At 41.6% G+C, this 24,983-nt stretch overlaps 1 protein-coding gene across 1 annotated transcript in view; it reads right to left on the bottom strand.

Moving 5' to 3' along the window:
• The window catches only part of LOC145515391 (uncharacterized), a 674,380-nt gene that overhangs the window by 473,548 nt on the left and 175,849 nt on the right, over positions 1 to 24,983 (bottom strand). Inside the window, exon 5 of the mRNA XM_081515667.1 lies at positions 11,226 to 11,315. Coding sequence (XP_081371793.1) covers positions 11,226 to 11,273 — 48 coding nt within the window. The 5' untranslated portion in view covers positions 11,274 to 11,315. The remainder of the gene's footprint in view (positions 1 to 11,225; positions 11,316 to 24,983) is intronic.

The raw sequence follows: 24,983 nt of genomic DNA, 5'->3' as shown, positions 1-24,983 counted from the left end.
ATGGTGAGGGACAGGGAAGCCTGGCGAGCTCCAGTCCATGGGTCGCAAAGAGTCCAACAGGACTTGCCGACTGAACAACAACAACATAGCTATACATCTCGAAATTGAAGTGTACATGAGAATAATTCGGAGAGCTTATTTAAAACCAGAAGTACCGGACTCCAACCTCCAGTGTTTCTTATTCAGAAGGTTTGGGGCAACCTCAGGATCTGCTTTTTTATTAAGCATCCAGGAGATTCTGCCTCAGGTGGAAGGTACCCAGGCTGGACTTGGAGAAACACTGCCCTACTTTGTCAAACCCAGAGGTCAGCACATACAAGAACTGTAAAAGCATCCCGTTGGTAATAGAGAAAGGTCGGTCGCATCACCTACTTTTAAATGCAAGGAAACAGAGCTAGAAGAGCCTGTATTACTTCATCAAGTCACATTGTCTTAGGCGCACCCTACAAATGCTTGTTGGGCACCATGGTAGAATATGGATGGTTGGATGGATGGTGATGAATAGCTGGGTCCATTTCCTGATTCTCATTCCAGAATTCTAGCTGGTACAACAAACTCACTATAGATTTAGGGAATAGAATATGAAGGAAACGTGTAAATTACTTTGAATATATCAGCTCAGTGCTTCTCAAACTTTTTTCAATCAATTTTTTTTTTGTAGTAAAGAGATCATCAAAAACAAAGTTTCTTTGACATCTCTGGTTTTATCTTTTGTATTCTAGCTATAAATATTCAGGTTTGGACTTCCCTAGTGCTCCAGTGGTTAAGAATCCACCTGCCAACGCAGGAGACACGGGTTTGATCCCTGCGTGTGTGATTACACATGCCACAGGGCAACTAAGCCCGTGCCCCACAACTACTGAAGCCAGAGCTCTAGAGCCCACAAGCTGCAACTACTGAGCCCACACACTGCAACTACTGAAGCCCATGTGCTCCACAGCAAGAGAAGCCACCAAAATGAGAAGCCCATAAACCACAGTGCTCATTGCAACTAGAGAAAGCCAATGTGCAGCAACAAAGACCCAGTGCAACCAAAAATAAATAAATAATTATTTTTTTAAACAAATAGGTTGACAGACTCTAATTCCCTGCAGCTATAGGTCTGTGGTCCTTGTTTCCTTGTTAGTTGTCAGCAGAGTGCCCATGCTTCGCTCAGAGAGATTGCCCAGATTCCTTCTCAGGTGACCTCTTCCATCTTCTAAGCAACAATTGTCTTGAGTCCTTCTCACGCTTCAGATCTCTCTAACTTCTTTTTCTGCAAACAGCCAGAGAAGACTTTTCACTTTAAAGAGGCTCATGTGATTACACAATTATAATATCCAGGCCCACCTAGATCATCTTCCTGTCCTAAGGTCAACTGATTAGTCAACATGATCACATCTTCAAAGTCCCACATAATGTAACGTGATCACAGAAGGAAAACCAGGGGTGAAAGCCATAGAGCTATTTGGAATCCAGCTTACCATGTGATTATTCTGAGGAATAAGTACATGCATGCATTTTAAACATCCAATGGATCATCGAAAAAGCAAGAGAGTTCCAGAAAAACATCTACCTCTGCTTTATTGACTTATGCCCAAACCTTTATCTGTGTGGATCACAATAAATTCTGAAAGAGATGGGAATACCAGACCACCTGACCTGCCTCTTGAGAAACCTGTATGCAGGTCAGGAAGCAACAGTTAGAACTGGACATGGAACAACAGACTGGTTCCAAATAGGAAAAGGAGTACGTCAAGGCTGTATATTGTCAACCTGCTTATTTAACTTATATGCAGAGTACATCATGAGAAACGCTGGGCTGGATGAAGCACAAGCTGGAATCAAGATTGCTGGGAGAAATATCAATAACCTCAGATATGCAGATGACACCACCCTTATGGCAGAAAGTGAAGAAGAACTAAAGAGCCTCTTGATGAAAGTGAAAGAGGAGAGTGAACAAGTTGGCTTAAAGCTCAACATTCAGAAAACTAAGATCATGGCATCCGGTTCCATCACTTCATGGCAGATAGATGGGGAAACAGTGTCAGACTTTATTTTTTGGGGCTCCCAAATCACTGCAGATGGTGATTGCAGCCATGAAATTAAAAGATGCTTACTCCTTGGAAGGAAAGTTATGACCAACCTAGACAGCATATTAAAAAGCAGAGACATTACTTTGCCAACAAAGGTCTGTCTAGTCAAGGCTATGGTTTTTCCAGTGGTCATGTATGGATGTGAGAGTTGGCCTATAAAGAAAGCTGAGCGCTGAAGAATTGATGCTTTTGAACTGTGGTGTTGGAGAAGACTCTTGAGAGTCCCTTGGACTGCAAGGAGATCCAACCAGTCCATCCTAAAGGAGATCAGTCCTGGGTGTTCATTGGAAGGACTGATGTTGAAGCTGAAACTCCAATACTTTGGCCACCTGATGCGAAGAGCTGACTCATTTGAAAGAGCCTGATGCTGGGAAAGATTGAGGGCAGGAGGAGAAGGGGACTACAGAGGATGAGATGGTTGGATGGCATCACCAACCCAATGGACATGGATTTGGGTGGACTCCGGGAGTTGGTGACGGACAGGGAGGCCTGGCATGCTGCAGTTCATGGGGTCACAAAGAGTCGGACACGACTGAACGACTGAACTGAACTGAACTGAATGCATTTTAAACACTTAGAACCGTGTCTTATTTTGTGATATGTAAAATAAGAACTCAATATAGGTTAACTGTTATTTTTTTTCTGCTCATAGAACTTCGTGTGATTGTTGTTACAACTCTGTATTACTTTAAAGGTAAGAAATCAAGAATTAAAAAGACTGGCCAATACCATACAGCAGGTTCGTGGCAGAGACAGGAATTAAACCTAGTTCAACTGCCAGTCAGGTCTGTATTTTTGCTATTACATGATACCACATGACAGAAAGTCGGCAAAGAACAGGTAATGTTCATTTGGGGAGCAGAACTTAAGAAAAACTATGAAATTTAACAAACAGAATATTTATAGAGAGTCACAGGCCATATATGAGTAATTCATGGTTTAGGAACAAAGAAGGCTATATTAAATACTAACTGAAATAAGAAAATCTTTAACTGAACTAGTGATTTTTAGTGAATAGAGGCATTTTCTTTTTTATGATTTTTAATTGAAGGATAATTGCTTTACAATGTTGTGTTGGTTTCCACCATACGTCAACATGAATAAGCCATAGATATACATATACCCCTTCCTCATGAACTTACCTTCCACTTCCCACCCCAACCCACCCCTCTTAGGCTCTCACAAGGCACCAAGCTGAGCTCCCTCCGCTAGACAGCAACTTCCCATTAGCTATCTATTTTACACATGGTAATGTAGATATTTCAATGCATTCCCTTCTCCAGGGGATCTTCCTGACCCAGGGATCAGACCCAGGTCTCCTACATTGCAGACAGATTCTTTACCATCTGAGCCCCCCCCTTTTTAATGTATGTATTTCAATGCCACTCTCTCAATTCACCCCATCCTCTCCTTCCCCCACTGTGTCTCCATCCTCTAAGTCTCAGTTCCTGTTCCTGCCCTCCAAATAAGTTCATCAGTACCATTTTTCTAGATTCCATATATATGTGTTAATATACGACACTTGTTTTTCTCTTTCTGACTTACTTCACTCTGTATAAAACAGGCTCTAGGTTCATCCACCTCCCTAGAATTGTCTCAAATTTGTTCCTTTTTATGGCTGAGTCATATTCCAGTGTGTGTGTGTGTGTGTGTGTGTGTGTGTGTAACAACTTCTTATTCCATTCCTCTATCTATGGACATCTAGGTTGCTTCCATGTCCTGCCTATTGTAAATAATGCTGCTATGAACATTGGGGTACATGTTTTAATTATGGTTTTCTCAGAGCATATGCCCAGTGGTGGGATTTCTGGGTCATATGGTAGACTTATTCCTAGTTTCTTAAGAAGTCTCCTTTACTGTTCTCCATGATGGCTGTTATCAGTTTACATTCCCACCAGCAGTGCAGTCCAGTGCTCCAAGATGGCTGTAACAATTTACATTCTCTCCACATCCTCTCCAGCATTTATTATTTGTAGATTTTTTGATAATGGCCATTCTGACTGGTGTGAGGTAGAGGCATTTTCTTGTAATGATAGTCATCTTAAGGGGATATACACTCACACTTGTGATCTAGACTCATTCCTTTGATGAGCTCTTCGTATCCCTGCTGCCTCCCCTCTGCCATCCTGTATCATATAGTGTCACGAGAAACATTTCTGAAGGGCAGCCACCCACTGACTCTGCCTTGATGAGAAGAGCATTGCCCACACCATCTCCAAGCCTGCCCAGGTCTGAATCACTACTACATCTATTTCCAGCTCTCTCCCTTGATGGTAGAGCAACAACAGAGACCCAAGATGGATGTATGAATGGAGGGATGGATGGATAGATAGAGACATAGAAAGACAGTCTTCTCATCCCTAGTCCTCCCCTATTTAGGACCTTGACCACAGTATTATTCACTAGGATTATTCGTAATATTTGACCCAGCATTTCTTTTTTTATAATGTAATTTAGATTTTTTACATGATTTTACTTATTTATTTATTTTTGGCTGCACTGGGTCTTTGTTGCTGTGCATGGGCTTTCTCTAGTTGCAGTGAGGAGGGGCTACTCTCTAGCTACGATGTAAGGGTCTCCCACTGCAGTGGCTTCTCTTGTTGCAGAGCATAGCCTTTAGGGCACACAGGCTTCAGTAGCTGTGGCTCCCAGGCTCAAGAGCACAGGCTCAATAGCTGTGGTGCATGGGCTTAATTGCTCCTCAGCGTGTGGGATCTTCCCAGGTCAGGGATCGAACCCTGTGTCTCCTGCATTGGCAACTGGATTCTTTACCACTAAGCCACCAGGGAAGCCTTGACTTAGCATTTCTGTTTTCAGACTTTATCCTAAGAAAATATTCAGAAATCAAATCAAAAAAATAAAATGATTCAAAGAGCATTACATTTAAAATTGTTTCATAGGGGCAAGAGAGTGTGCTTTTTACCGACATAGTAGCCACTGTGCTTACAAGAGCGGGACTGGAGTCAGGTTGCCTGGGTTTTTGAATTCTGGTTTTTGCAAGTACTAACTTGAAGTGATCTGGGCCAAGTCATGTCAGTTAGATAAACCTCTGTTTCCTTATTTGTTTTCCTTATCTACCTCACAAGGATTTAATTAGTTAATATTATTATACTAACTTATTAGAATGATTATTATACTAATACCTATTCATATAATTAAGATACTCATAAAGTTCCTGGTCCTTAGTTCGAAATGGTAATAAATGTTAACTATTAGGAGGATTATGATTAATGATATGTTCTTAATTACTGACCCAGAGCCTGGCACACTGTACTCAGTAAAAACTGATTGGATGGATGGATCGGCAAATGAATGAGCAAAGATAAATTGTTGAAGCAGTATAAAGCCAAAATTTGTAAACCACTTAAAGTCTGATGATAGAAGACTGTACTGATAAATTATGATTCATAAATACAGTCAGCATTAAGTATGTTTTTAAAGAATATATTTACTAACCTAGAAAATGTCCTTTATGTAATGTTGTATGGGAGCAGCATATACTACATGTAGTATATGCTAACTTTGTAAAACGTTCACATGTATACATAAGAAGAAAATGGAAGGATGTATACAAAAGGCAATCATAGTTCTCTCTGGGTGATAGAATAATGGATTTTTTTATTTCTTCTTACATATTCCTGAATTTTTCTATTCCTTTGCGGTGAACCTGACTATAATCCCAATTCTAATACTTTTTAAAGATCCCATTATTAAGTACTTGAGCATTTTAAAAAGTTATCAAGTTAATCTTAACTGACTTAAGATCTTATCCCTTTCATAACACATTTATAATGGACCAATTAACACAAATAAGTCTACTGCACAGATACTCCCCTTAAGAAACCTCTGTTCTTAAAGAGGCTCTACTAAATATCATACAAAATTCAATTTTACCCACCTTTACTGTAAGAGCTAATACTCTAGTTATCAGAAATGACTCTGGGGATTGCAAAGCCATAAGAAGCAAATATAATATATTTGTATAATTTACCTGTTTTCTTTTCTCATTTATTTTAGAAGTTAATGCAGAAGTTGAAGAATAAGTTCTGGAAATGACCATTTGCCCAGAACAAGTAATAACATACGCCTGCCAGGCTATATGGAATACTACTGTCTCCATCAACAGATGAATGAATGAAGAAAATATCACACATAAATATAATGGAATATTATTTAGTCATAAAAAGAATAAAACTGTGCTATTTTTGACAACATGAATGGACCTTGAGGGCATTCAGTTCAGTTCAGTCGCTCAGTCATGTCCAACTCTTTGTGACCCCATGGACTACAGCACACCAGGCCTCCCTGTCCATCACCAGCTCCTGAAGGTCACCCAAACTCATGTCCATTGGGTCGGTGATGCCATCCAACCATCTCATTCTCTGTCGTCCCCTTCTCCTCCTGCCTTCAATCTTTGCATCAGGTGGCCAAAGTATTGGGATTTTCAGCTTCAACATCAGTCCCTCCAATGAACAGCAGAAACCAACACAAAATTTAAAGCAATTTCCCACCAATTAAAAATAAATTTTTAAAATAATAATAATGATGATAAAATAGAGAATACTACTTTCATTTACCCTGCCTCCTTCGTGGCACTGAGAAAAAGCCAGTATTGCAGTTACTGTAAATACTGTACTTCAGTGTGGTCAGAAAATAGAGCAGTCTGATTAATCAACTGTTCCAACTAATTATCACTTATGCAACATGTGAATTACCACTTTTCAAAAAATTAGGCTGTCATAAATTGCAATTAACACTGAAGCTCTAAGGAAGGTTTCATAATTCTTTGATGATTCAGAAGGCACTTCAGTGTCTCTCGGGATGTCGGGTTCACCAGCATAAAAATCATTTATCCCCATAGGAAGGATGAGGGGAGAGGCTGGATAATAGGAATTTTCAGTCAAGAGAAATGCAAGCAAGCCAGGTTTTACTATGTTTACAAGGCTGAATGGATGTCTATTGAGCTCTTTAAGCACCTCCTGAGAAAGGCAGCTCTACTTGGCTGAGATGGTATAATTATAATTCCACAGGAATACAATGGTGACATTCTATTGTACAACAAAGAAAATTAGATTACAAGTTATCTAACAGCCCTCCCTCCCTCCCAGCTAAGATCACACACCGTATAGAGTTACAATGGCGCCAATTACAGCATCTTTTCATGCAATGTATGTTCCTTTGGTTTTTGATGATCCGAGTGGATTTCATACCAAACAGCAGCTACGGGCAGCAATCAAAACAATTTGGGGGAAAATAGTTCCATCTTCAGTGCTCGAGGAATACTATTGATTTAAACTTAGTATCTGCCTCACTTCTTTCTGGTACAATGTGCGAGCATGTGGCTTCTGTCTGGGCACCCCTGTCTGCCTTACCAAGAAGGTAGGTGGGAAAGTCTAATACACACTGGGACTTTTCCAACACTAACTGGGAACAGCCCATTTCCATCAGAGAATGTTTTTGAGAATTTAGTCCAATCTACCACTTCCTCCTCCCCACCCCCACCACCCCACCACCAACAGAACAAGAGAACCTTACAGAACAAGAGGTACAGAGAGGTTAAGGTTTTTGCCTAAGTTTACACAGCCAGCAGACTGGCAGAATGGGACTCAGATTCTAAATCTCCTGATAGCCCATTCTCTTTCCACTGAGTCATTTTCTCAGTGCCCTTGTACAACTTCACTAAATCATGCCCCAAAAAGCTTTACTTTGAGCTAGGTGCAAAACAAAAGAAAAAAATGAGAAAGGGGAGAAAGCAAGAGAGAAAGGAAGAGGGAGGGAGGGGGAGAGAGATAAAGAGAGGGTGATGGAGGGACAGAGAAGGACTCAGCATCACAGCCTTTAGATACCACTCCCACATCCCAGCCAAGCTTATTCCTCTGATGCAGGAACTTCAGGGGTTTCAGTCCTCATACTTCAGAGCTGCCAAGGTTTATTTATTTGAAAAGTGTAAAGGGGCTCCCTGGAAGAAAGTCCTGCTCTAGCTGTCTAATATAGGAAAGATTCAAGGCTTAGGCCAATATAGTTGGCTGACAGCACAAAAGGAAGTTGGGCTGTGTAAGGGGTTAAGTCATTCAGTGTGATATCAATCCTCTTCCAACCCAACCCTGGAAGGAACTTGTATTTCTGACTCATGAGAAACATACAATCTGAAGATGCCGAATAGATAAATGGAAAAGTTGCAGCATTACAGGTGTGATAAGAGACTTAGAGAATAAGTTATACATTGCCTGGTTTGGGGCTTAATACAACTGTCATTATGCTTGTGGGAAAGGGTCTGGTTCATCACAGTCATGGTAGGAGTGCCAAGTTCGGCGCCAATGACAATGACAGGACTGATACTGTATGTTGTTGTTGTTGTTCAGTCGCTAAGTCGTGTCTGACTCTTTGAGACCTCATGGACTGCAGCACACCAGGCCTCCCTGTCCCTCACTGTATCCCGGAGTTTGCCCAGGTTCGTGTCCATTGAGTTGGTGATGCTATCCAACCAGTTAATACTGCATAACAACCAAACCCTCAGTGGTATCAAGGCTATGCCATACCTTGAGGTACCACAGCTCAAGGGTGGAGAGCTAGAGAGCACTTGGGAAGCAAGTGGGGCATCGATATGAAACCCTTGGAGCCAAGTGCACCAATGGGCAGCAGCAGTCAGGAATGTGGCTAAGAGCAGGCAAAGGAACATCAGAGTCATGACCATCGCACCCCACCTTGAGCAATGGAGGCCACAGAGGCCACAGACAATGGAGCAGAGATAGGCAACCAGCAGGAAAAAGCAGAGCTGAACATGTGAGAAGAGATCTCATGGGAGCCAGAAAGCTAAAGATCCAAAACTTGGGGTAGGGGGAAGGAGCAGAAGGGGCCTGAGGCAAACACCATCTCTGTTTGCATTTCATTGCTTCACATCCCTCCTTCGACTGGTCCATTCTAATTGGTGTGGCCGCTGTCCTTAAAAAGTCCACAGGAAAGATAGTTGGGACAGTGGATGGACAGGTTCTGGGCTCTGGCCCAAAGCATGCCATCCCCCTGAAGGTTGTTTAGTTCTAACTACCCACAGAGGCCCAGATCTGCTTTGCATCAGACACTTAGTGAGCTCTGGACAAGGTCCCCCTAAGGCTCCATCAGCATCACAAACAAAACAAAAAATGACTCAAGTTCAAACCAAGTGTTTAGACTTGGGGGGGTTAAAAGAAGGAGGAGAGGGCAAGGCTAATCCTGCCTGAAAGGAAGGAAGGAATGGGTCCCATCCAACCACACACCTATGGCAGCCACACCCTTAAACCAAAGCTTTAAAAAAATACTATTTCTATTTCCTTCATTCCTTGCCATCAAGCCCTGACTTCTTAGTTCTCCAGGGGCAGAGATGTGTCCAGACAACGTCTTCCACAGCTGAACAGCACAAGTTATTATGGGGAATCCACACTTCAATCTTCTCCATCCTTCATCTCCATGGTAATGACAGTAACAGTAGCCAACACAGTGCTATGTGACAGGCACTTGCTCAGTACTTTACATATATTATTATGCATTATTATATTTGATCATTTCATCAACTCATAATGAAACACTGTCATAATCCCTACTTTACAGCTGAGAAAAAATACAGCACGGAGATGTTTATTACCTTCCCAAGGTCACACAGCTAGAAAGAGATGGAGCCTGGCCAGGCATGCAGGCAGTCCTCCAGAGCCTGCGTGCTTTCCCTAAACCCCATCAGAGAAGAGCAACAAGGGGTGGAGCTCTTTTAGCCTCCCCTATAGGGAGAATTGAATGTGAAATGCATTTAAAGAGGAAGCAGCTTTTAAATATACACTAATACCAAACAATGCCAATTTTGCAGACTAAATAAAAATAAGCAGAACTGAAGAATTTTGACCCCTATGCTCTAGAGCCTTTACAAGAGAATATTGAAAATTCACTTTCCACTAGTCCCTCCCTGCCCAGCCCTTGCTTGCTGAGTGATGCTAGGAGAGTTCTAATCATGTTCCCACACAACTTTCATGTAAAGAGCTTCCTGAATCTTCTGCTAAATTCCTGTAACTTAAGTGAGATTTGAAGTTAAGAACTCTGTGATTGGCTTAACTTACTTTCATCTCTTTCAGAGCTTAATATCCCCATGATGACACAATGGTTCCAGGGCAAGGACACTCAACACCAGAATAACTTGAGTCCTACAACAAGTTATAGCTACTAGAACAGGCCCATCAACAGTCACATGATTTCCACTGAGAGAAGAGAAGAGGTTCAAGTTGCATTATTCAGAAGAACAGCATTCGGATTTAGCCTGGGAAGAATTTTCAGATGTCCAGGGTCTAATCTGTACTCACTGGCAATGCCTGCAGTTCAATCCCAACTACCTCATAGATGCATCACAGGATTTCATGGATATGTACCAATTCCAAGGATACGTTTCTGTTGGGGGTACATGGCAAGCAGGAAAGGGAAACCCATTTATTTAAATATGCCAGAGGAATCAGAAAACAAAATGAAAGCCAATATAATTGTAGAAAGGGTGACCCTGGTAGCCTACCCCCAAAAGACAAGGAAAAGACAAATGATCTGAACTAAAAGCCTCTGAAAAAAAGGAAAAAGAAAGAGGGAAAAAAAAACAGACTCTTTGTGTTTGATTCTGGAAACATATATTATGCTCACACTGAGAGCTAGCGGGCAGATGGTTGAAGCTCATACAAGGCATATTAAATCTATTTGGAACCCTCTTGCCCTCCTGATACAACACAGTTCATGCCTAGAGGGCAAGATAATCAGCACACAAATGCCTACAAATCACTCAGATTCTGTCACTAACTGGGAAACCCTCAGCTGCATCCCTGAGCAGAGGGAGTTTGAATGGTTTGGTCCATCCGTCACGAAAGATCAGAGAGTGGGTCAGAAGAGAAAGCTGAGCCCTCCCCCTTCACACACACACACACACACACACACACACACACACACACACACGCACACACAGCAGATCTCTTTGTATTCAGACTGGATTCTGCCATTAGAGTCAGATCTGAAATGAAATAGCACGTGGAAAGCACCCGGCATAGAGCCTGCTCACAGGGCTCACTGGGTTTCTGCTATCCCTTCAGAGGAAGAAAAACAGATAATTGGATCTTAAAGGCCAAGAGAAATGAAGAGTCAACAAACTTTTACCTTGCCCAATTGCCCTTCACTTTTTGTTTTTTTCTGATGGGCAATCATTCAACGATGCAGTGAAGGTCATACACATCCCACTGAATCCACCTGGAAACAGCAAAACATGAGACAGAGCAAATCATTCCAAAATGACAGAAGATGCCATATCAATCTGTTCCACCCAAGCATCTAAATCTCAGTGGCTTATGAATATTTTGGATAGCAAGATGCTGGCCACACAAAGTATGGTTCCCAAAACAATTCCATTGGCATCACCTGGGAAATGCAGAATTCCAGGTCCCTCCCAGGCCCGATGAATCAGAGTCTGCATGTTAACCAGTTCCCAGGGGGTCTGTCCCTCAGGAAAGCACTGCTCTAGCTCAGTAATCACCTCACGGTGTGTGCGCTCAAACACATGAAATAATCTATTAGGACGTGCAAAGACATTTTGCAATTTTCTATTTTTAAAATTTCATTTCTGTTTTTGTCTATTTTTATTTTGTGTATGCTTATCTCGATAAAGAAATTCAGTTTCGCTACTATTTGACATTTAGTGTGACAGTGAAACGTGTAAACATAAATACATATACATATGTTTTAAGTCTGAACTCAACTCTTTTTTCAACTGTTGGGGCTCTCCACTTAAAACTTAAGGTAAAATTAGGAGTGTGGAATTAACATATGTACATTCAGTCAGTCAGTTCAGTTGCTCAGTCGTGTCCGACTCTGCAACCCTGTGGACTGCAGCACACCAGGCTTCCCTGTCCATCACCAACTCCCAGAGCTTACTCAAACTCATGTCCATCGAGTCGGTACATTACTATATATAAATCAGATACATGATAAGGACCTACTGTGTAGCACAAGGAACTATATCCAACATTTTGTAATAACCTATAAGGGGAAAGAATCAAAAAAGAATAGATTTTGTATTTATATATATATATATATATGAATCACTTTGCTGTACACCTAAAACTAATGCAACATTGTAAAACAACTATACTTCAACAATAAAGAAAGAAAGAAAAAGAAAGCAAGGAAGGGAGGGAGGAAGAAAATTAGGATGAGACTTCAAGCTAAGCTCTGGCACAATAAGGTAGATTTAGTACATATCTCTGTCCCGGAAGCTTCCACTATCATGTGTTCATTAGCTGACCCTGTCTCCTCCCAGTTATAAATCCATACATGGTACACAGCAGGGTCCTCCTCTTGCAGCACTCCCCATTATTTGTCCAGCTGTGCCTAGCCCAGCCTGCATCTCAGCTAGCCGCTGAGAGGACGGGGCATATGCACCACATTGTCCCTTCTGCCTGTGAGTTTCCCATAAATCTTACCTGACACCCACATCTTGCGATACTAACAGATAATCATCCTCTCTTAAAATAATTAACTCATTTCATTTGTAGTCAGTGCCATGAAAAGTGCAGGAGGATTAGGGGGAAACATTCATAGTCTGGAGGGTGAGGGAAACTCCATAAAGAAGGGACATTGACTGGGAACCTAGAAAACGGCAACCCACTCCAATAGTCTTGCCTGGAAAATCCCATGGACAGAGGATCCTGGTAGGCTACAGTCCATGGGGTCGCAAAGAGTCAGACATGACTGAGCGACTTCACTTTCACACAGTTGGAGGAAGTGCAAACATCCTATCGGAGGCAGGAATTCAGAACAGATTAGATGCTGAATAATGGCTGCTGTAGTTGGTTGTTGGTGGGCAAGAGAGGGTAGCAAGAAGGAAGACAGAAGGGAAGATGGTTGGGGCCAAGTCTCTTGACCTAGGGTGACATCTCAGTTTGGGCTCATCCAAAAGCAGAACCTGAGGTGAGGACTAGGATGCCAAAGGTTTATCTCGGAAGTAATCCAGGAAGCTTGAAGGCAAAGTAGCAAGGCAAGTCAGTAAAAGGGTCGCTAATGAGTACTGAGGGCAATTAGGGCTCAGTCTTGAAGGGGATGCCCTGGAGGGTTGCATGAAACATACTTCCAAATGCTCCCAGTGAGGGGCAGAGATGTCAGACGTGTACCCACTGACTCTCACCCCTCCTTGTTAGAAAGATTAAATAAAAACTTAAAATTTCCGGAACATAATCCCATGCTCTTGCTTGTAATAATATGGCTATACCCAATCAACCAAGTTTAAATGGCTTAAAACAACACAAATTTGTTATCATATAGTTTTGGAGGTGGACATCTAAAATGATTGGCAGAGTCATGATCCTTCCAGAGTCTCTGGGGAAGAATTCCATGTCTTTGAATTTCCAGCTTCTAGAGGGCGCCTTCCTTATTCTGTGGCATCACTCCAACTTCTGCTTCCATCACCAAATCTTCCTCTCTGACTCTGAATTTCCTACTTCTCTCTCCTAAGGATGCTTGTAATTACATTGGCCAATCTGCAGGCTATAGGCTATTGGGTCACAAAAAGCACACATGCATGCAATCTGAAAAGCCCAGGAAAACCTTGCCATCCTAAAATCCTTAACTGAATCACATCTGTACAGTCTCTTTTGCCATGTAAGGTGACATATATTTACAAGTATCAGGGACATGGATACCTTTGGTGGGGGGCATTCTGTCTACCAGGGCTTCCCAGGTGGCACTAGTGATAAAGAACCTGTCTGCCAATGCAGGAGACATAAGAGACATGGGTTCAATCCCTGGTTCAGGAAGGTCCCCTGGAGTAGGGCATGGCAACCCACACAGTTTTCTTGCCTGGAGAATCCTATGGACAGGGGAGCCTGGTGGGCTACAGTTCATAGGGTGGCAAGGAGCTGGACATGACTGAGCAACTTAGCACGCATGTACATTCTGTCTCCCACAATGTACTTGATTCTAAGGCACACTGAATTACAAAATGTATATCGATTTACTTTCAGCTTTGATGGTGATAACCACCACCTATTAAATCTTTATTTTTGATACATATCCTGATTTTAGAAATGCGAAACACTGCACGTCTCAGAATAGGGCAACAGGCTGAGCAGAGCTGCATTTTTATAGAGGCTCAGAGGCTACACACAAAGTCTAAGGTGAGAAATAAATACATTAATTCCATAAATATTTTTTGAGAGACTTCCCTGGTGGTTCAGTGGTTAAGAATCCACCTTCCAATGCAGGGACGTGGGTTCCATCCCTGGTCAAGGAACTAAGATCCCATATGCCCTGGGGCAACAAAGCCCACCCACCACAACTACTGAGCTCCCCAGAATCACAGCTTGAGAGAAGCCTATGTGCAGCAACAAAAGATGCTGGTTGCCTTACCTAAGACTTGCTGCCAAAGCCAAATAAAAAATAAATATTTCTTTACATATATTCTGAAGCTCTACCAGGTAGCTGACCCTGAGGGTACAGCAGTAACAAGTGTCTGCCCTCAGAGAGCTTACTCTCTCGTGGGAGAGGCAGTTTCCCGGGAGTGGTGAGTGCAATGGAGCAGAAAGCAGTGGGCAGAGTCTGAGGATACTGAGTGACAGTGGGGGAGACTCTAGCTCAGATGGAGCAGGTCAGGGAGAACATGAAAGAGGGGGGCCTGTCTAAGCAGAAACGTCAGCGAAGGCAAAAAGAAGGATTTTAGTCAAAGAGCAGCCCAAACTCGAGAACTGTAAGGCAGAAAGAAGCTTGGCACGGAACCTTCATCACTCCCACAGGAGAGACATTTCCCAACTACTGCTACCCTTATTCTGAAGAAGGATACTGCTGAGGTAACATTAACTATAAAACTATAAAAAATTCCATTTTATTTCTCTTTAAGGTTGAGTGGGAGGTGTAATAGAAAAAGATGGGGAACAAAGTTGGATGTGAGACAATTATTTGCCTTTAAACTTAATAGCAGAAAAATGTCATTTTGTTCCTAATCTAAACTTACATGAAGTGCCTAGCCTGAGAGTACTACAGGAGCTGGTAGCTCAGTTGGTAAAGAATCCACCTGCAATGCAGGAGACTCTGGTTCGATTCCTGGGTTGGGAAGCTCTCCTGGAGAAGGGATAAGCTACCCACTCTAGTATTCTTGGGCTTCCCTTGTGGCTCAGCTGGTAAAGAATCTGCCAGTAATGTGGGAGACCTGGGTTCGACCCTTGGGTTGCGAAGACCACTCCAGTATTCTGGCCTAGAGAATTCCATGGACTGTATAGTCCATGGGGTCGCAAAGAGTCGGACACAACTAAGCGACTTTAGCTTTCACTTTTCCCTTTTGAGAGTACTACAGAGTCAGGCCCAAAGAAAACAGAACACCCTCATCTGTCTACTTCCTGTCCCCTTCACAACTGGTTTAATTATTTCAAAAATTCATTTGGATATTTCTTTCTCTTTTTTCCCTTAAAATGTATCCTGGCAACACCCCAATCCTAATATACATGACTTCCATCCTCCTAAAGCCTCATCCTTATATCAGAAAGCCAAACCTCTGACAAACATGTGAGCCTGTCCTAGGGAATACAAGACAGAGTATTGTATATGTCATCCCCAGACTAGAGACGAACCAACCAAGTCTTGTCCCTACTCTGGATCAAGGTGATGACGAATGTCTGCTTGATCAAAACCCCATCAAAGGGAATAAGTAAGTCACAGTTCTTCTAGAGAGAAAGGGAAAAGCCATCTGGAAAGTCCTCAGCATCATTATGACAGTGACAAATTGCCAAGTAGTAATGGATCCCAATGTAACAGTCAGACTATAACAGGGACTCAACTTGTTAAGAAAATGCTGGCAAGGACCAGGTCCCCAAACCAAAGGGCTGAGACACAGGCACAAAGATCCACACTTGACCTCCAGCAGTTCAAAGTTTCAAAATCTTGGAGTGTTAGAGGAAAATTCATTAGTGGTGGTAAGCTGAGGCCTCAAAGTTATGGTTCATGACAAAATCATAGAACCTAACACCTTCTTAGAAAGAAAGCGAAGTTGCTCAGCTGTGTCCAACTCTTTGCGACCCCATGGACTGTAGCCCACCAGGCTCCTCCATCCACGGAATTTTCCAGGCAAGAGTACTGGAATGGGTTGCCATTTCCTTCTCCAGGGGATCTTCCCAACCCAGGGATCAAACCCTGGTCTCCCACATTGCAGGCAGACGCTTTACCATCTGAGCCACCAGGGAAGCCTAACACCTTCTTATTTACCTTGAATTACGCATCTCAACAATATTTCCTGACATCAAGTTTCCACTCAAGGTAGATACAGTTAATATAAACACTATTCAGAATCATGTAGGAAGTAAAAATATGATTTTTTGGAGGTTCCTTGCATTTTTCAGGAATTTTTAAAAATTGCCCACCCACATAGCTGTGAATCTGAAGGTTATTTCAAAATATACAGACAAAAATATACAGTCTGTCATGGATGTTTAATTTGAACCTCCAACTTTCAGAAGTAAATTTACATGATTCCATTATTGTTAGAACAGTCATTTTAGAAGTCATATTAGCCCACTTATAAAGTATTTTGACCTGAACCCTACAGGAAACAAGGAGCACCTGGAAATTTACAGGCCTCTATTTGACCTGAATAGAAAGGAAGAAATCAGGAAATTTTCAGTAAGAATCTAGACCAAGCTGGATACTTTCCAAATCATAAATCATAGATTTGTTGGACACCCTTACAGGTTAAATGATGCAAACAATTTTAGTGCAGGCTGGTGTGATGCCCACTGAAATGAAAGGTGAATCAATACCCACAGGGAAATGTTCAGCCTGATCCATGAAGATTTAACCAAAAGTCACTCATTAGTGTTAATGGAGCATGGCTCTCAAATTCCAGATGACACCTTAGAATTTTAATGCCTGTAAAAAAAAAAAAAAAAGTAGATTAAGGTAGCAGTGCCAGCTTTGATTTGGGAAAATAAAAGATAAATAAAGTGTTTTGATCTATTAGAGTCTGAGGGAAAGACAGGCTCAGTCTTTACTAAACTGCCAACTCAGAATATTTTATATAGAAATTTATCTGGCATTCATCATCAAAACCTACCTCCTACTATGGCTATTCTGTCCTCTCTGTGTTAGTCACTCAGTGGTGTCTGACTCTTTGCAATCCCATGGACTGTAACCTGACAGGCTCCTCAGTCCATGCAGTTCTCCAGGCAAGAATACTGGAGTGGGTTGCCATTCCCTTCTCCAGAGGATCTTCCCAACCCAGGGATTGAACCTGGGTCTCCCGCATTTTTACAAGCAGATTCTGTACTGTCTGAGGCACCTATACTGCCGGAATAGGTATGCAGAGCAGCAATTCTGTTATACCTTTGGCTCAAAATTTAGCTTAGTATTTTGGCCATAATAGATGCTCAGCAAATAATTCCTGCTCTGGAGGAGGGCAAGGCAACCCACTCTAGTATTCTTGCCTGGAGAATCCCAGAGACGGCGGAGCCTGCTGGGCTGCTGTATATGGGGTCGCACAGAGTCGGACACGACTGAAGCGACTTAGCAGCAGCAGCAGCAGCAGCAGCTTAGATGGAGTTCTTGGCCTTCTTGTTACTCATTCAACAGAGGTTATTGTAACACATTTAACCTTAATGGTGTTTACCCTACATTTGCTCAGCTAACAGCAAGGCATGACAACTGGATATTTATTTAAGTGTTCTCTTGGATGGCATCCTAGTGAAATAAGATAGAGCAAAAGAAATCATGTCTGCAGGCACATTACTAATGGAGGGTGAAGTTAATTGCTATATGGGCAATGGTATTCACTCCATGCTTAGAAGACCACTTGGTGTCATTAACAAGACTCGAAACCCCAACAGTGCTTTGTAATACATCCTCTATTACAAAAGTTCTTAACTTCCTGTCAGAGTTGACTATTATTCTGGAGAAAGGTTGACTTTCCTAAATTGAGTAGTCAGGAATATTATGTGAGGCTTTTTCCACCCATAGGTATCTTTCTCCTATTCCAACAATGGCCATGTGTGCCAAGTACCACGGTAGACGTTTTGTGCATATTACGTATTCAAAGTAACTTTGAAAGGTAAAAATTACCTTCCATATTTCACAGATTAGGGAACTCAGAGAGGTGAAATAATTTGTCAAAGATCACACAGCTACCTAGTGAAAGAAACTGAAATCAGCTCTCAGATTCAAAAGCCCATATCCTTACTGGGTACACAACTCATGACTTCAACTTCATCGCATACTCAAGAAGTCAGGAGTGAATTCTTTCTCTCATTTCATTTGAAACCACTTACCAAGTTCCTGCTATTTTTGGAGTAGGGAGAGGAGTTAGGAATTATTGGGTTGGCCAAAAAGTTCATTCAGGGTTTTCAAAAGATGTTAATGGAAAAATTCAAATGAAGTTTTTGGCCAACCCAATATACTGACAGGTGGAAATCCGATTTCCCTCAAAACCCCCCCATTTACATGATTCAGCACTTTGTAAAAGCATTAATTATTATTACTGATATTATAATATTAATAAATCACAAGGAAGCACTACATTTTCAAGGGTGGACGAAATTAAAAACATGAAGCCGAATGCTCCATTATCCAATGGCAATATCAAATTATCAAACTAATTCAGAAAGGACCTGATGAGTTAGTGTTCTAAAGAAATAAATGGCAAATTTGTTCCTAAAGAAAGAAATAAACGAAATATCAATTCATAGAACAAAATATGCCAAAGGATGCCCCCATTGTAAATGTGAAAGGATTGTCCAAAAGGAAGTTGACACCTGCCTTTGAAAGGTAAATCCCATCTACAGCAGAAATCTCAACCATTGAAAGCATTTCATACTCGCTCAGTCATGTCCAAATCTTTGGGATCTCATGGAGTGTAGCCCATCAGGCTCCTCCATCCAGGGAATTCTCCAGGCAAGAATACTGGAGTGGGTTGCTATTCCCTTCTCCAGGGGATCTTCCTGACCCAGGGATTGAACCTGGGTTTTCAGCGTTGCAGGCAGATTCTTTACCATCTGAGCCACCAGGTAAGCCCATTAAAAGCATTTCAGTTCAGTTCAGTCACTCAGTCATGTCCAAATCTTTGGGACCCCATGGACTGCAGCATGCCAGGCTCCCTGTCCATCACCAACTCCCAGAGCTTACTCAAACTCATGTCCATCGAGTCAGTGATGCCATCCAACCATCTCATCCTCTGTCGTCCCCTTCTCCTCCCACCTTCAGTCTTTCCCAGCATCGGGGTCCCTTCCAATGAGTCAGTTCTTCACACCAGGCGGGCAAAGTGTTGGAGTTTCAGCCTCAGCATCAGTCCCACTTGCTATTATTGTAATTTTCTAAGTCACCTATATGCTAAATTTAAAATTTAGAAATGTAGAAAAATGTAAACAAATAAACAAAAACACAAAACAAAATTATCTCGGCACCCAGAGACAACCAATATTAGCATTCTGTATAATTTCCTTCCGTTTTCTATGCAGTTTTTATTTAGCTGATTTCGTATCACAAATATAGCTTTTTTAATTCCTGAGACTTGAGAAAGCCTACAGGGACTCAGTTTTAACCCTAGCACATTAAAATAATCAACACTGGTCGGAATTTCTTATGAAAGTTTGACTTTCAGAATACCGATCAGTTTAAATTCATTGATTTTAAAAAGCTGACCCAAAGGAAACTATATTTATTCAAATATTACTGTTATAGGATTTCTTCAGGCTTCCTGAGCTATATAACTTCATAAATTTCCCTAATGACAGTAAAAACCCCAATGACTATTACAGAATTCTGCAAAGTCAGGAGTAAGCAAAAAGGAAATTAAAAATTGTGAGGAAAAGAACATTAAAGACTTTATTCATTTGTTTTAATTAGTACAGCTGAATTTTAATTATCACAATTCTTCACCAGACACTAGTAAATGTGTTAAAACCATCTTGTAAAATTAATAAAGCTTTAAGACTACAAAGCCTTGTTTTATTTCATTCTATTCCATATTTGCAAAATAAAAACTGCCTTAAGCAAAGAGGTAGGGCATTTGCAGCAGGCAAGTAGAAGAGAAGTTTTGCATCACTTAAGTAACTCATTTGACTATAACCTCCCTGAAGACAAGGATGTATCTACAAAATTTATTATTACAGACATAGCATCTAGTACAAGTGAGTGAATGAATGTAAAAATGAAGGCATGATTGTATCTAGCCTCCTCAAAAGGGCTATAAAATTTCCAAAGGCAGAGATTATAAATTTATCTCTTCTTCATACATAAAATGTCAGTAGAGGATGGAGGACTTAGGAATCAGTCAATAGATAACTCCTTAGCACACACATTTTCCGAGGAGGAACAGCCCCTCAAATGCAAAGAACCAAACAGTCTGGACTTTAAACCCACAAAACAACCCAGCTGAATTAATGCTATCGAAAGAGACACAGAACTCGGCTGCTTCGCCCCTTACTCCCAGAGAAAAAAGCTTTTTAAAAAATTGCAGAACTGTTCATTGACTGTCAGAGAAACGTCTTATTACTCTCTTAGGGTTACCAAAGGGGAAAGTGGGGGAGGGATAAACTAAGAATTTTGAATTAACATATATACACTGTTGCTCTTTAGCCACTCAGTCATGTCCAACTCTTTGAAAGCCCTATGGACTGTAGCCTGCCAGGCTCCTCTCTCCATGGGATTTTCCAGGCAAGAATACTGGAGTGGGTTGCCATTTCCTCCTCCAGTGGATCTTCCCAACCCAGGGATCAAAGCCAAGTCTCCTGTGTCTCCTGTATTGGCAGGCAGATTCTTTATCACTGAGCCACCTGGGAAGCCCTACCATGTATATACTACTATATATACAATAAATAACAAGTTCCTACTGTATAGCACAGGGAACTCCACTCAGTACTCTGCAATAACCTGCATGGGAAAAGAATCTGAAAATATATATACGTGTGTATGTATAACTGAATCACTTTACTGTACACTCGAAACTAACAAAACATTGTAAATCGACTATACTTCAATAAAGTTTTTTTTTAATGAAAATTGCAGAATGGTCCATTGACTGTCAGAAAAATGCCTTGTTATTCTCTATGGTAATATCTTCATGGGATTAATTAACACCATGGACTATAAATGCAACTGGAGTCAAGCTCTGTTCTCTATAATCCACCCAGGTGTTTCCAGCTGCCTCTTCCTCTGTACACTGGAGTAGGTTTCTCCCTGTCATAGGAATTATTTTATCTAAATATATGAAAGTTTTAGAGAATGATGTAGAAAGCTGCTCCATCTAGGAGGGTCTCCTAATCCCAGCTGGATCTGTACCATCTGACTCCTGACTGGCTTCATTTCAGCTCTCATCAACCACCATCAGACTAGATCCTAGATTATAGTACTGGTCTGACTCCTTGATTTTTGATCATCACTTGGTTCTTATTATGTTCACTTAACTCAACCCATCATTTGACTGAATCTGCTGCTAGGTTTGCCCTCATCACTTCCCTGGTGGCTCAGACAGTAAAGAATCTGCCTGTAATTCAGGAGATTCAGGTTCTATCCCTGGGTTGGAAAAAACCCCTGGAGGAGGAAATGGCAACATACTATAGTATTCTTGCCTGGAAAATCCCATGGACAGAGGAGTCGGGCGGGCTGCAGTCCATGGGGATGCAAAGAGTCCGGACACAACTGAGTGACTAACACTTCTCTGACAGGCATATTAGTTTCAGATCCCGTTCTCACTCTCATTCCCTATCATCTTCCTGACCTTTCATTTACAGATGTGGGTGCCCCTTCCTGTCCATTTACCTACAATTATCTGCTTCCCACAACCACCTCTCAGAGCCACAGCCACAGACATCAGGTTCTGAACAGAAGTAAATTTACATTTCTGAAATTGAAAGACTTTGGATTATTATGGAAGCAACACACACATACACATTTTAAGCAAACAGAGCACAGAAAACCACAAAATAGGATGCAAAGCTTCCTTGCAATCAGATACCAAGAAACAATCACGAGTACCTCTTACTGTGCATTGTGAGTTCCTTCCTAATTAAACGTCTTAGTTTTTTCAGAAGAATCTTGTTTCATCTGTGTTAGCCACCTATTTGGATTGAGTGTTACAAGAAGAAGAAACCATATGAGCAGATGATAGGCAAAAAATAGCTTTTGGCATTAAAATAAAGTAAATCAATTGCCAAGAACAAAAGTATTCAGGCTCTGTTGCTTTTCCACCTATGCTTGTTTCCCTGGTTGAATGCTTTGACTTCAATAACATTTTCACTGAGAATGTTTACAGGTGACACGTGAAGATTATAAGAAGAGACACAAGAATGGTTTCGTATAATGGTTCAAATTGAGTTTTGCTTTGCTCTAATTTTTTTCAACCTACTGGGCTTCCTTACTAACAATGCAGATTTAATTCTTTCTATAACCTACTTGAATTCAGGTCTGTTTTTTTTTTAAGTCAAATACTATATGGATTTTAAATTTTGCACAACTATGGCTACATGTGAAGTCAGATTAGTCTTTACAATACAAAAAAACAGATTTAAGAGAACCTCTGCAAAGCCTTTGACTGTGTGGATCACAATAAACTGTGGAAAATTCTGAAAGAGATGGGAATACCAGACCATCTGACCTGTCTCTTGAGAAACCTGTATGCAGGTCAGGAAGCAACAGTTAGAACTAGACATGGAACAACAGACTGGTTCCAAATAGGAAAAGGAGTACGTCAAGGCTGTATATTGTCACCCTGCTTATTTAACTTCTATGCAGAGTACATCATGAGAAACGCTGGGCTGGAAGAAACACAAGCTGGAATCAAGATTGCCAGGAGAAATATCAATAACCTCAGATATGCGGATGACACCACCCTTATGGCAGAAAGTGAAGAAGAACTAAAGAGCCTCTTGATGAAAGTGAAACAGGAGAGTGAACAAGTTGGCTTAAAGCTCAACGTTCAGAAAACTAAGATCATGGCATCTGGTCCCATCACTTCATGGGAAATAGATGGGGAAACAGTGGAAACAGTGTCAGACTTTATTTTGGGGGGCTCCAGAATCACTGCTGATGGTGACTGCAGCCATGAAATTAAAAGATGCTTACTCCTTGAAAGGAAGGTTATGGCCAATCTAGATAGCATATTTAAAAGCAGAGACATTACTTTGCCAACAAAAGTCTGTCTAGTCAAGGCTATGGTTTTTCCAGTGGTCATGTATGGATGTGAGAGTTGGACGGTGAAGAAAGCTGAGCGCTGAAGAATTGATGCTTTTGAACTGTGGTGTTGGAGAAGACTCTTGAGAGTTCCTTGGACTGCAAGGAGATCCAATCAATCCATCCTAAAAGAGATCAATCCTGGGTGTTCATTGGAAGGTCTGATGTTGAAGCTGAAACTCCAATACTTTGGCCACCTCATGCGAAGGGTTGACTCATTGGAAAAGACGCTAATGCTGGGTAGGATTGGGGATGGGAGGAGAAGGGGACGACAGAGGATGAGATGGTTGGATAGCATAACCGACTCGATGGACATGGGTTTGGATAGACTCCGGGAGTTGGTGATGAACAGAGAGGCCTGGCGTGCTGCAATTCATGGGGTCTCAAAGAGTCGGACACGACTGAGTGACTGAACTGACTGAACTGACTGCTATGAAAGTGCTCGCATTCCACAAGCAAGGTTGAATTTTACTTGTATGAATACCCATAAGTCTTTCAGAAATTGGATACAACCAATAGTTTTATTTCACCTCTGTGGTTTTCCAGGTGGTGCTGGTGGTAAAGAACCTGCCTGCCAATGCAGGAGATGCAAGAGACATGGGTTCGATCCCTGGGTTGGGAAGATACCCTGGAGGAGGAAAATGGCAATCCACTCCAGTATTCTTGCCTTAAAAATTCCACGGACAAGAAGAGCCTGGCAGGCTACAGTCTGTGGCATTGCAAAAAGTCAGACAGAGCAACTGAGCACACACGTGTGCACGCACGTGCACACGCGCGCGCACACACACACACATACACATGCACCTCTAATAAGAGTTAAAACCTTGTTAGATTAATAAGTAACACTAAAAACAAAAGGGGAGATTGAAACACCATAAATGGATATAAGTGTTAGTCTTTCTTGCTAGAGACCAAAAAACAGCATTCAGTCTTCTGTGTATGTATTGAGATGCCTAGGGATGTGTGTGTGGATATGTTATATACATTTATATGTTTATATTACATGAGATGGTTGAATGGCATCACCGACCCAATGGACATGAGTTTGAGCAAGCTCCAGGAGTTGGTGATGGACAGGGAAGCCTGGCATGCTGCAGTCCATGGGGTCGCAGAGTCGGACACGACTGAGTGACTGAACTGAACTGATGTGTTATAGTAACATACAAGGAAAACAAATATGCCCCACAATCCAAAATCAATGTATATTACAAGGTTTGGAGTGTAATCAACTCACCACCTCCCGTCAGAAAATCACTGCAGGATGCAAAATAAAAGCACAAAGTTGTACCACTTGCCTTTTTCTTTCAGGAACTATATTTGCATTATCCTTCTGCCATATGTTCAGGTAGCTTTCCATGCTACTTCATACAGCTGTGTCATTGAATTCCCCAACCCTAATGAATAAACTAATTACAGTCTGCAAGAACTCTTGCAGACTAGCTCTCTCCTGCCATAGATCAAGAAGAGAACTTTATTCCCACAACTATCTGCTAATTTGCATTTGCCATAAAAAGTGCACCAGAGCATTCTTCCCTGCTCCAGCTGGGCGACCAGAGCCGCATCAACAGGATTCTATGTCATTGGTATTAATTCTTCACAGTTCAAGTTTGCAGCAGAAAATCTGCCATAGACACAATGATACTCAGCTATAGATGCAACTAGGAAGCTATTGATTTACTTGAGCTGGATAGCGGTGTTGCTGTAACTGTTAGTTTCATTGCATTA

Source organism: Giraffa tippelskirchi, chromosome 1, assembly GCF_054371585.1.
Source record: "Giraffa tippelskirchi isolate mGirTip1 chromosome 1, T2T-mGirTip1v1.2.pri, whole genome shotgun sequence".
NCBI lineage: Eukaryota > Metazoa > Chordata > Mammalia > Artiodactyla > Giraffidae > Giraffa > Giraffa tippelskirchi.
Note: the sequence above shows the minus strand (reverse complement) of the source record. Positions and strands in the feature narration are given on the sequence as shown.